Genomic DNA, 12,786 nt, shown 5'->3' on the forward strand with positions numbered 1-12,786 from the left:
ATAGACTGGTTTAAATTAAACCAGATGAAAGCAAACCCTGATAAAGTCCAGGCCATTTGTATAGGGAAACGTTAGGTAGATGCTATACAGTCTATTTAGTATTGGCGAAATAGATATTGTTCCAGACATTGTTGTCAAACTTTTAGGTGTGAACTTTGATTCATTTCTAAACTTTGAAGCTTATATCTTTGAAGTTTGTAGGAAAGTCTCCAGGCAATTGTCCATTTTAAAGCGAATTGTTTTTTTTTAACCAAACAAGGCAGACTTTTGTAATTTTTTAAAATTATAAACAAAATTTCTCCTGAATATATTCACAATCTTGTAAATATTAAGATGTCTAATTATGTCTCCAGGAAAGAAAATACTGCAGAGGTGTCCAGGGTCAACACTGTGAAGTATGGACATAAATCGTTTGCTTTTGAGGCCGTCCGGGTGCGGAACAGTCGCCAAAATGACTTCCGAAAAGTTAAAAACTTCAAAGAATTCAGGAGGCTGGTCCATTCCTAGGATGGCCCCATCTGCCTTTGCAATATCTGCAAAGAGTGATACTTCATACTGTGCCCTGGTTACCTCTGTCACCTGATTGGATTGTGTGATACTTTTATTGTCTTGTTTCATTTCTTATATGTTTTATTATATTCTATAATTTTGCAGCATCTTATTTCTATTTCATTTCTATGTATTCTAAAATATCAATTTTTACAAAACTTCATACATTTTGTTAATTGATTATGGTATCATTTTTAATTCACACTATAATAGTGTATATTCTTTCAATTTTTATTCTTTGCTATATAAGCATTGTATGTATATTCCACTTCATAGTATTTTGATCCTAAGTCCTAAGTAATTCTTGTGTGAAATTTACTTATTCTACCAGTTTATCTTTGATCACATTCAATGCTTTTCATATATTAACACTATTTTTATATATTTATTGTTCCAAAAGGGTCATATCCCCTAGGGGGCCTTTGTAGGTAGGGGACTCCCAATCACTTAGAAACATGAGATATGGATACTTTCTGTGTCTGTGATGATTATTACTGGTGTTTTTTTTTTTTATTAATATATGTGATTATCTCCCTTTACTTGTGATATAATATGTTATTGTTATAATTTAACATATGTTTGTCGCAATAATAGCTCTCAAGAGCTAATGTTCCTTGTTTACCTGTATGCGCCGTTAAATAAAGGTTCTAGTATCTTGTATCTTGTATTAGTAGCCATATTACACCTGATATCTAAAAATAAAATAGTGGAGGGTATAAAGGCATATCCTTAAATAAATGTAGATACGGTTGCCATTAATGTGAGTTGCTTAGTCCTAAGCAGAGGATTTAAAGGGATGTATGCAACTTCTAGTATATCTCGACATATGATTGAGACTAGAGGTTTGGGAAATCAATCGCTTGATATAAGGGCGTTTGCTTATTTGAATTTATTATCATATCCTAGATATTTAATATAAAGAAACTCAGCATGGACCTATCACTGACGCCTTCTCTTTTTTAGATTCTATATTCACAACTTGGCTTAGCCCCAACCCCAATATAACATATTCAGTTTAGAAGGGGGCGAGTTTACTGCATTTGTAAATGTTCATGTCATTTACGTTCTTGCTTAATTATATAAATTATACAAATATATTCATAATATCAAAACTGGATTCAAAAATAAATGGCAGCATTTTTGAAGGAGTTATTTTTTCTACAATTTCCGTAAGAGTTGAGAAAAAAATCGCTGATTTTTGTTGATTTTTTTTTTTTTTTACATTCGATGGTTTATCTTGAAATTATCCGGAAAATTGCACGGGTCCATTTTTATTACATCTTTGACAACTTCCGGGTCGGTGCTTTTGAAAGGTTGCTAGGGTTGACAATTCAGCATTTTGTCATTTTCATGGCATTTAGGCTGTTTCGTGATATATGAATCAATACAAACGTAGGTGTTTGCAATGACTTTAATCCAGGGTAGGTTCTGTGTTTAGTCATGTTATTCTCGTTAATTCATCTCAGTTAACTTTACCAATGCCATTCGTCAGGTCATGGTCATTGGATGAACGAATCAACATAATTTAGACTACTGGACATCGGCTCCTGATCCAGGGTTACCTTGTACCTACGACTATGAATTCATTTGTTTCATGTCAATCTTGATGAAATATATGTTTGAATTTTAAAGTTCTAGTGAATGCTTAGAATATAAATTCATGTTAACAAAACGTGTTTTGTTCCGACAAGAGTTGTGCATGCCAGCTGTTTTACATTAGTATGTATATGTACCTGTATGTGTGCAGACCGCATATCCGTATTCTAATCTGATACATTTGAATATTTTTCCATTTTGTTATGTTTGTAAACACCAATTTTAATTTACCAAAATTATAACCCTACTACCAATCTTACCGTTGCAACACTTGATACCTGGTTCCGGGTTGTTTCGCCCGAAATCCCGTTCGCCCTAGGCTGATTCGCGCTAGGTTGTTTCGCCCTAAAACAAAAATATTAGGGCGAAACATTGTTTGGTATTTTCTTTTAATTTCGGTAGTTTTAAGTCACAAATTAAGTGTTCTTGGTCTTCTATATAATTTTTATTAATTTCATACACAAAATGTGTCACTAAGCACTTCATGTGATTTTGTCATTATTATGTTACTTCGTCCAAATTAAAGGATATTAGTGAGATATTGATAGTATATGGGTCCCCAGTAAATCTTGTATGCCATTCGAATTCCCAGTCCTGGACTAAAAACCCAATCTAAGAATAAAAAAATATATTTTAATATCTCAACAATTTGATTGTTTATAATTTTTTTGGTAAAATCTACAATAATTTCAAAAGGCATTTTCTAAATATGACATTTGGAATGAAATATTTGAATCATCTGATAATTTAGAAATTAACGATAATTGATCATATTTCAAGGAGGTAAAAGATGTAAGCTGCAGTCAACTGTGAAAAATACTGATTTTTACATATGTTTGGCAATATAGTGTCTAATAAAATGTGCATTGAAAAAATAAATATATATATAAATCTGTATGAAGAAAGAAGGGGCCAGGTGCCAATACAATTTTTTATCACATAATGTACTCTGTTATCCAGTGAATATAACCATGGTGGGGTTTTTTGCGTATTAACCCATGTAATATGACCTATCAGCCCTGTGATTGGTTGTAAGTTTCAATTGTTTCAATACAGGATTCCATATATAAAGTGATGACTACATATTTGTCTACCACAATGTGTTTATTAATGTAAGGAAAGGTATGCAATTTATGTGTGCATAGACCAAAATATCCCTAAAACTGAACATACATGAGTTATTTAGTGCAACAAGTTCAAATTCAATTTTCGAATAATTATTGACGTCTTTAAATAGACATCTCGGCGAATTTTATACATTTGGAAAGGAAACAACTTTCATTTTTTTTCTTATGGAATTTTATATTTTAGATCTCTTAATGGAGCCATTTATAGCTTTGTGATGAGAATTGATCGTTGAACAAGATGTATACATTCAACATGGGGAACCTGTTGCAGAAGGTGTTGAACCACCAGCTTTCATCTCTATTTCTTCTGCTGCCCTAACAATATGACTGTAATGAATGATTTGTCACACGTATTGAGTCATGGCTGTTGCTATGCACAATGTTACAAAAGTAACTAAAGCTTCAACCATGAAGGACAAAGTGGGGAATCCCCTAGATTTTAACCTACCACCTCCTGGCACTGCTGCTGCTGCAAAGCTTCCTCGAAAAAAGAAAAGAAAAAACAAAAAATGTCCTAAAGTCATGAAACCTTTAAGTCGACAAAAGATCCGATCATCATCTGCTGTGGAGTCAAAGTCGGAAATTGGCACTAGTTGTACTCCTCACCGAGGCTTGACATCTTCTTCGTCATTCCGTTTCTGTGATCGTCCTAGCACAGCAGGGAGTCTACGTCTACCCTCTATACACACTCCCATGTCCACAAGTAGTACAGCCCTCGCCTCCTCCGTAGACCGATTAGCCACACCTCCTGGGAGACAAAGAACTTCTATACTACCTGAATCATCCCAACCAACATCCAGTGAACGCAGGAAAAAAGTTTCACTTCTTGCAGCAATCAAACCAGCAAATGAAAAGGCAGAAAAGGAAAGATTTCTGCGAGCAAAATGTCAGTACAATCCTTATTTCATTTACAAATTCCCAGCTGATGCTGAAGTTTTAGAAAGAGTCAGCATGGCATCTGACAAGCTTCTGCCACAGGTATGTAGAGTTTGATTAACCAGGCATAATTCAAAACATAATTTTACCAATATTTCTCTGTCTGAAAAAAGACAAATATATTGTTAATTAACCTGTTACTGCTTTTTGGAAAGATAAAAAGCACCTTTACATTTAATAACAACTGGGGGGTGGAGACCCAAAGTCCCTGCAAGGAAGTCAGTTCCATAGTGGCGGTAGGGATCCTGGGGTGGATACCTAAATGGTATTCAACAGTGCTCATCAGGGAAAGCAGAGAAAATGAAACTATAAATGATGAGCAACAACACCACTGAATCTGGTACAAAATGTAATGTTTGATTTACATCCTACGTGCTGACATTTTTCGGCCCCTTGGTACATAGTTGCAAACATCATGTAACTGTGCTCTGAAGACAGCCTCCCTTCGGCCGAAACATGTCAGCACGTAGGATGTAAACCAAACATTACATTTTGTACCGGATTCAGTGTTGTTGTTGCTCATCATTTCTTTTTTCATTTTCATTTTCTATTTTCATTTACCTTTACATTTAGGTAGATCTATATATACATCATCACCGGTTATTAGTCTTTGTATTTTATGGAAGTAAAATCATAAAGCATATCCTCACTGGTATTTATACATGTACATGTATTATGAGTACCAGTTATAGTGTAAGATTTTTCAGTGGTACAATTTATATTAGTTACAGCCTGATCACTAGTACATAAATACTTCCTCCACTTTAAAATGTTCAATATCCCATGGCTGTTAGAAGCAGTGTTTAACAGAATAAACATGTTTATGCTGCAGTAAGACCAGATTTAAGTCAACACATAATCTGTGACTCATGATTGAGGAGAATTGGCTAAGTATAATTAACAGGACAATGAAATAGTGTTTGTTTGCATTTCTACTGAACTGCAAATAGTTTATTACAGGTCAATGATGACGTTCAGGTTGCAGACACAAAAAGGCTACTGAATGTATGCATCATGCGTGTCAAAAAAAAAAAAAAAAAAGGATGCAATTAACACACTTATCTGTTCTATTTTCAGGCAATCCTTATAATGGAGCGAGCTATTGACCAATACGGATGTTATGAGAACTTTGAAGCTGAGACTGGTGGTCAGATAATATCGCGGGGACAAATAAACAACTTAGTGCAGCGTTACCTCAAAAAAGAAGATATAGAAAGAGAAATAGTTGTCAATCTGACCGAGGAACTCCTATCCCGTGGATCAATGACAAGGCATAAAGGCAAACCTCAGCTTAATGTTCGTGTCAGTAATCTCAGGGAGTATTGGGTGGATGGACTCCTTCGACATGAACTTGGTTTGTATATATATTTTATTGTTCACACATTTTGTTTCTTGGTCAGAGGGAAACACAAATATTTGTTTCCTGGAGATTCATTATGTTCCATGAGGGTGAAGCACAAGGCGAACAAAAAGAGGTGAAAGCATACAAATTCAAACAAGAATATTGCATGCAATTTATGATTAATTTATCTGTGATTATAAGTTTAAAATACAGGAGAGAAAACCTGATCAACGTGAGAGAAGAATTTTGATACCATGCGATGCATCCAATGTAGTCAAATATGCTGCTACATTGTATATGATGAATGAGATAATGTCCATTACCTGCTAAACTAACTAACAAAAAATATCAATCATAATATACTTTTAAAGTGTTCATTTCATAAGTTGTACGTCAAACTTGTTTATAATATTACATGAACATGTAAAACATGTAGCTATGAATATCTCGATACATGTCTTCATATGAATCTATCAGCCAATATTTGTATTGCAGGCACTCACTATGTCCGCAGTTATAACACTAAGTTCCAACCGTGGTATAATTGGAAGGTTCGTAAGGAGCTAGACATGCTACCTATGAACCCAACAGAGGAGGGGCTGGCCTCTCTACATAGTGTGTTGTTCCGTAAGAACCCCTGTTTATGGAGGTCAGCATTGTTGTATTACACAGTGTATATGGCCTCCAAGCTGTCTCTCAAGGACCTGTTTAAGGATCTGGGCCGCTTCGTCAGTGACCCACATGTACGATGGGACTATTGCATCCGGGCAAAACGTGGTCAGATAGACACCTCAACACCAGGTTATTTCTGTAGATTCATAATGATAATAATAAACTTTATTTATTGAGGATAAAAACCTGTTTAGCAAAGCTAATCTTCCACATGGTCCTCTGTTAGTAAAAGGGTTAGTTAAAAACATGATCTTATTGAAAACAAATGAGCATTCAAATTATTATCACAGTAAGCATACGTACAAAAGTAGCTTATTAAATTACTATAATTTGACTAAATATATATACAACTAAAGGGTCATTCATACTTTTCATTAAAATTATCACAGAAGCAAAGATACACTATTCTAAGCTGAACCAATATGGTATTCAGTAAAAGACCAAATGTCTAAATTACATATATATAAGATTTATATTGCATAGAAATAGAAAATATATTTGGAATCTACTAGATCATTTTGCTTCAATTTTATATGGATACAGGGTTTAAGTATATACTGTGAAATCTGTAGGATATATGAGTAATTTAATATTTAAAAGACCTGATCACTTTTGGAAATAAAAACTCTATATATTTTACAGGTGCATTTTCCAAGGATCAGGTGTATTTATCAGGAGCACTCCAAATATTGAAATACCGTCGTCAGATTGACTTTCACATGATGATGAGACTTGGCAAAGTGGCGTTCCAGGATATTGAACGTCTGAGAGGGTATGCTGATCTGGAGGGGACACGGGTGCCAACCTTCATGGAGGACAGAACGTCGTACATCAAACATTTGGACCGCATTGCAGAGGCCAATGGCCTTACTGACCTTGTTCTCAAGTCGGCCTGAGGATGTGTGATCCTAGCTTGTAGGATGAACAGACACTATATTGTTACAGCGATGTTTTTGTGTAGTTCCCTTGTGATAAGTACAAAGTGTCTGTGACTTGATATCCCAATTTCTCAAAAAAAGTGCTAAGAGATATATAAGCTTCCTTACCTAGAAATGTGTTTCCTTTCCATAAGAGATTTTCAAACTCTACACAGAAATTCAAAAAATATGAAATTAGAATTGTAATTTTGACTCAACAATGAGTATAAGTTGAAAACCTATTTGAAATGTATGCATAAGGAATGCATTGATTACACTCTAGTTATTCTTCAGTATTGGACATAAGATCTCATAATTATATGGCATTAAGCCCATGCCTAGAAATAATTGCAGTGTTTTTTTCCTACTTAAATTTTACAACAGTATGTTGTTCCTTCATGAATTGGTAAAATATAGTATTATCTTTATTGAAATAAGGGAGGTTGTTCTTCATTTTTCCTTCATTTTAGGAAAATGTAGCATTTTGTTTTGCTGGGGAAACCAGCCTCTGTATTCAGCTGTAAAACTAGACAAAAGAAAATCACTTCTTTTATTGTCCTGTAGTAAGCCCACCCCCTAACTTGAGTCAGAGAATATTTATTGGCCCCTTGGTTTTATTGCAGGATACATATGGTACATGTATATACGTATATGTTAATCAAAAGTGAATTTGGAGAAATAAGTCTTAAGACACATCACAGTTATAATTTGGAAGGTAACATAAATGTAATCTTAAGGTCATCATGATTCTAACTTTTCCAGACGTTTGTTTTGTCAATGTAATTAATAATTACAATTTTCATGCAAAACAATTGTAAATAAGTTTTGCTCTGACTGACATAAATTGGATTTTTTTTTTATATTGAAATGAAATTTTGTAAATCCACTTTTTTACAAAAAAAGATTTTTATAGCAAAAAGAACTTTTAGAAAAGCAGGTTGAAAATATAGATTTTTTCCCAAAGGAATATGGACTACCGTATTCTTTGATGATTAAAAATTTGAAACTGATCCAATATGAAATATATATTTTGTCAGGAAAAAAACCAAGAGAAAAATAAGAGCTAAAAGTTTTTTTTAGAGAAATTGGGACCTTGTCGTTGCAACTGTTTTTGTCAAATTACATGTTGTAAAACAATGGTGTATTTGTACATTTGAATATGTCTTAGTAAATACCTTTCTATATATTTTTTTGCTCTGTTTTTAAGTAACAACTACTGAAATAATGACAAGATATTTTTTTCATCATCATTCACTTAAATGATGGTCTTTATCCAACTTTTTCACCGGCTTGTCTCTTTAGGAAAGAGGTAAATTAAAAACAAAAATGACTGTTGTACTTGCCTACATATTGGAGATAAGTAACTTTGTAGAATAGTTATTTACTTCAGAACATTGGAAGCATGATCTGTTTTATTTGGTCTTAATCCAAGGTATGTTTACATTATTTAAGTTTAACAATGAGGTATACAAATAATGCATTAGTTGTTGTCACAGGGCCAAGACAAGAAAAATAATGCTGTTTCGTTGACACATATTTTAATTATTGGGTATAACTGTATTGAATGGAGTAAAGATATGGTATGTGTTTTTTGTTTTTTTAATAATTCTAGCTTCAGTACCACCCATAATATGTGTCTTGCCCCTGTCATCTGTTCTCTGCTATAAATGTAATAAATTTTAATATTTTCCCTGTTATAATACATGTAAACTGTGCCAAAAAATTAAGGTTGTTTTCTGTTTGTGCTCTTTGGGAAATGGTGCTATTGAGAAATGAAGAGCTGTTGAGGGAAACGAGAAGATTTATATTACCACTGGATGGTAAATCAAACAGTGCCATTGTGACTCGGTGTTGACCTGATCAGTCTCTGAGTAAGGGGTGTACCAGTCATTAGTGGACTCGTTTGGGTTCCCAATCCTTTTTGTAGGGGCTGTAAGAAAGCTATCAGCTACTGATTGAGGAATTGGAGAGTCTTCACAATGACAGATTGGGAATGTAATGTTTATTTGAGTGATATGTTTCTAGGCAGAGGAAGACGATTGCTACTCATAGAAGTTATTGTATTGGACTGCTGTGAAAATAATTGAATTTCTCACTGCTCAATTCCAAGTTTGTTTGATACAATTTTTTTTTTAGATAAGATGAATGGTACAGATAGATTTGTAAAATATGATTTTTTTTCCGTATGCCATAACATATTTTCAAAAAATCATTCCACTTAATTGAAGTAGCATTCCATTGAATGTACAAATTTAGTGATCTGTAGACCCAATTTACTCTCTTTTTTTTTCCGATGCTGATAAATTGCACCCTGTAGTCTTATAAAATATTTTTTACAAAGTTGATCATTTCCAGCATTGATGTTTCATGTTATTTTCTATCTAAAGCAATCATTTCTGATAATTTCATTTCAAAAAAATGATTATTGAATTAAAAATGATTTTTGAATTGTAAGTTTTTATTTATTTATCTTATTGACAAAATCTCCCAGTTTTGGAGGGAGGCTTAATTTATCATTTCACTTTTATTTTTTACATTTGAAATTAGAATTCATAACATGCTGTTTTTTTGTTCAAGTTGAATTATTTCATTTGATAGAACAGCTTAAGCTATGGTATTTTTCACTACTTAATGTTTTAGGGTTTTTGTACATGCTTTTTGTCACATAGTTTCATTCCAGTTAAAACTGGAAAGGTTAGCAAGTATGAAATATGATAGTGTGTACTTTTGACATGAGGTTCCTTTCCTAGGAAACTTGTAAACAATTATTTTCGGGATAGCAATAGTTCAAAATAACTTTTATAATGTCCATTTTCAACGAAACAGAAGTATCCATTTAAAAAAAAATATGCAAATTGAAGATTTTTGAAGTTATCATATATACAATAAAGAAACTGAACAACACTTGCTATATATTGCCATAATAATATACCTGGTGTGTATAAATGATTCAGTTGAGTAACAAAACACAATCAAAGGAGGTCAAAGTTATAACAAAATTGAGCTTTACTGGTTTTCAACATTAATCAGGTTACCTTGTTCTCAAGAATTGCATTTTATAATATTTTTGCAAGAGAAATGAAATTTAAAAACCTGACTTGTATCAGTAATTTGAATTAGTAAGCTTGAATTCTAATTGATATTTTTTTTTTTGACAAATATGAAAGGATTTTCTGTTATCATTGTCATTACCAACATTCGCATAGTTAATTAGACTGACCACCGTCTCTAGAATATTGAATTATTAAAAAAAAGTTAAACTCAAAAAATGTTGATCACTTGCATTTTGGATGTCTGATTCTTCTAAACTAGGGGGAGATAAGCTAGTAGTAAAATGCAGCTGAGAAATTCTTCCTTAAATCTTAGGGGCTGGTAGCCAGTCTAATAGTTAATATGCATCGGTATTTTCGTATATTTTTTCAATTCTTCAACATGTCAAATGACTGTCCCCTGTCTAAAGTGTGTACAATTCCACTAGGCTAATATCCTGTATTCCAGGGGTGTACAATTCCACTATCCCGACATCCTATTTCCAAGGTTGAACAATTCCACTACCCAACACATGCCCTATATCCAAGGGGTGTACAATTCGTCTAGCCCACACTCTGTATATCCAAGAGTTGTACAATTCCACTACCGGACACATGTCCTATATCCATGGGATGTGCAATCCCACTACCCGACACATACCCTATGTCCAAGGGGAGTACAATTCAACTAGCCAGGGCCAGCACCCTATATTTTGCATAAGTACTTCTGCAGGCAAGTCTTGAAAAATCCTATTAGCCTAATCAAATTTTTCAAAGTTTGCCTGTGGGAACGTACACTAAATTTTGTGATTTTTTACATACCTACAGTGTACTATCTTTAAGATGTTCAAGATATAAATTATTATGCATATGTTGAATGATTTTTCAAATTTTTACTGTTGAATTTGTAGTCATTTTGTTTAAATATGTTTATACATTGCTGACATTGCCTTTGTTTTCCTTAATTGTTCCAACAACTGTGATATTTTTTGTTGGAACCTATAAGTTATTAAACTTTGATACTGTGATAGACATTTTGTTTGCAAGCAAATAGTTGTGTTGTTATATGATCCGTGTTTTTGCATATCAAATTTAGTGGTTATTAAAATATATCCTCTTAATCACACAGTGCATGCTGTAACTGTCACAAATCCAAAATACCCCTTCGGGTTAATCTAAATTTACCTCTTGAATATATACTCAGGACCCTCATACTATATATATAGCTTCATGTTTCAAAACTGTTCAACAGAAAGCTATCTAAAAACATGAAAACTTGAAAGGTGTACAAAATGTGTACATTGATAGCGCTTATATACATATCTCACTATTTAACTAATTCACCCCTAAAATTTCATAATGAACTATTCAAACCTTTGAATTGGAAGAATTCAAATGTGTTTTCAGGGGTGAATGAGTTAAGAAATATTATGTGTTCTGGTTATTTTCCCTGTATTTAAGAAACTCTGAACTTTCTTTACCAGTGCAAGAAAGTTCTGAGCTTAACTATAAGTAAATGTTCTAGGATGATAAAGTTAGTTTTAGACATAATACACGTAATTAGTGCTTTAAGTTAAAAAGCTGATCACATTTCATGCTGTTTATTTCGCTTATTCAATTAACAGAAGAGAAAAAGGTTTGGATGATGGTGTATAGTCAGGTATATTGACCTTATATATAAAGATAGGCAATGTTATTATTTTCTTATCGATAATGTGTCAAATGAATTTCGCTTTTTTAACTGACAATACTTTCAACAACAAAATTAACCCATCATCCCAAGGAGATGAAGTTCTGCATGAAAAATCCATGCTGCTTTCAAAATGAACAACTGTTTTTTACATGGTTTACATTTACAGTTTTCACAAATTTCAAAAATCAGTTTAGATAATTAATAAGGTATATCCTACATGTCCATCATGTGATAAAAATCTCCTCATTCTAAAAGAGGTTCATGATAGGTATTTTTTTTCATAAATCGTTTAATAAATCAATTGATCAAACATTTGGACAGTATACAAAAATGAATATGCATTGAATTGATTTTAAACCCGTTATTATGAATAATTACAAATGGCACTTATACATAAGGGAGGTAAATCTGCATAAATGACTTGTATGGTAACATATAACCATATTTTGCAAAATTTTATTTATCTATAGTGTTAATCATTTGCATTCGATTATGGTTCATTATATTCCGTCTTTGCATATTGCAGAGTTATCTTCTCTTGGGAGCAGGTATTGATTGTTACATCACTTGTTTGTGAGAGTAATGTCATCAATTTTTGAGAAAACAACGTAATTTTCTCACAAACCAATGACGTAACAATCAATACCTGCCCCAAGAGAGGATAACTCTGCAATACACAAAGACGGAATATACACTGTATTATCATCTCACCAGAGCGTTAGCAGATATAGCCTCAGTTTCCTAAGCTGGTCCTGACACAAGACTTCAGAAATTTTGACAAATAGATGAGATGTATAAAAGTCTTGTGTCAGGGTCAGAGGAAACTTGGGCTTTACCAGATTGTAAGCATCTGCTTACTTTTGTAGGACTTTCTGTTTCTTTCCACATTTCTACTTCTCTAAAAGTGCATATAACTGACAAAAAA

At 33.1% G+C, this 12,786-nt stretch overlaps 1 protein-coding gene across 3 annotated transcripts; it reads left to right on the top strand.

Moving 5' to 3' along the window:
* The first annotated feature begins 1,841 nt into the window (after positions 1 to 1,841).
* LOC110447865 (uncharacterized protein KIAA0895-like) lies at positions 1,842 to 7,312 on the top strand. 3 transcript variants are annotated; one of them, XM_021493824.1, is made up of 5 exons: positions 1,842 to 1,970; positions 3,457 to 4,250; positions 5,286 to 5,562; positions 6,046 to 6,351; positions 6,865 to 7,312. In XM_021493824.1, the coding sequence occupies exons 2-5, from the start codon at positions 3,633 to 3,635 to the stop codon at positions 7,116 to 7,118; spliced, it is 1,455 nt and encodes a 484-aa protein (XP_021349499.1). In that variant the 5' UTR covers positions 1,842 to 1,970; positions 3,457 to 3,632; the 3' UTR covers positions 7,119 to 7,312. The 3 variants fall into 3 exon arrangements, with proteins under 3 accessions (XP_021349499.1, XP_021349500.1, XP_021349501.1); XM_021493825.1 differs by having other exon boundaries at positions 1,842 to 1,941; XM_021493826.1 differs by lacking the exon at positions 1,842 to 1,970 and adding an exon at positions 1,981 to 2,106.
* The last annotated feature ends 5,474 nt before the right edge of the window (positions 7,313 to 12,786 follow it).

Source organism: Mizuhopecten yessoensis, unplaced genomic scaffold, assembly GCF_002113885.1.
Source record: "Mizuhopecten yessoensis strain PY_sf001 unplaced genomic scaffold, ASM211388v2 scaffold3627, whole genome shotgun sequence".
NCBI lineage: Eukaryota > Metazoa > Mollusca > Bivalvia > Pectinida > Pectinidae > Mizuhopecten > Mizuhopecten yessoensis.

Coding starts and splice junctions, on each gene's coding strand:
- LOC110447865 (XM_021493824.1), top strand. CDS start 3,633: ATGGCTGTTGCTATGCACAATGTTACAAAAGTAACTAAAGCTTCAACC. Junction 4,251..5,285: donor CTGACAAGCTTCTGCCACAG/GTATGTAGAGTT, acceptor TTCTATTTTCAG/GCAATCCTTATAATGGAGCG. Junction 6,352..6,864: donor GATAGACACCTCAACACCAG/GTTATTTCTGTA, acceptor TATATTTTACAG/GTGCATTTTCCAAGGATCAG.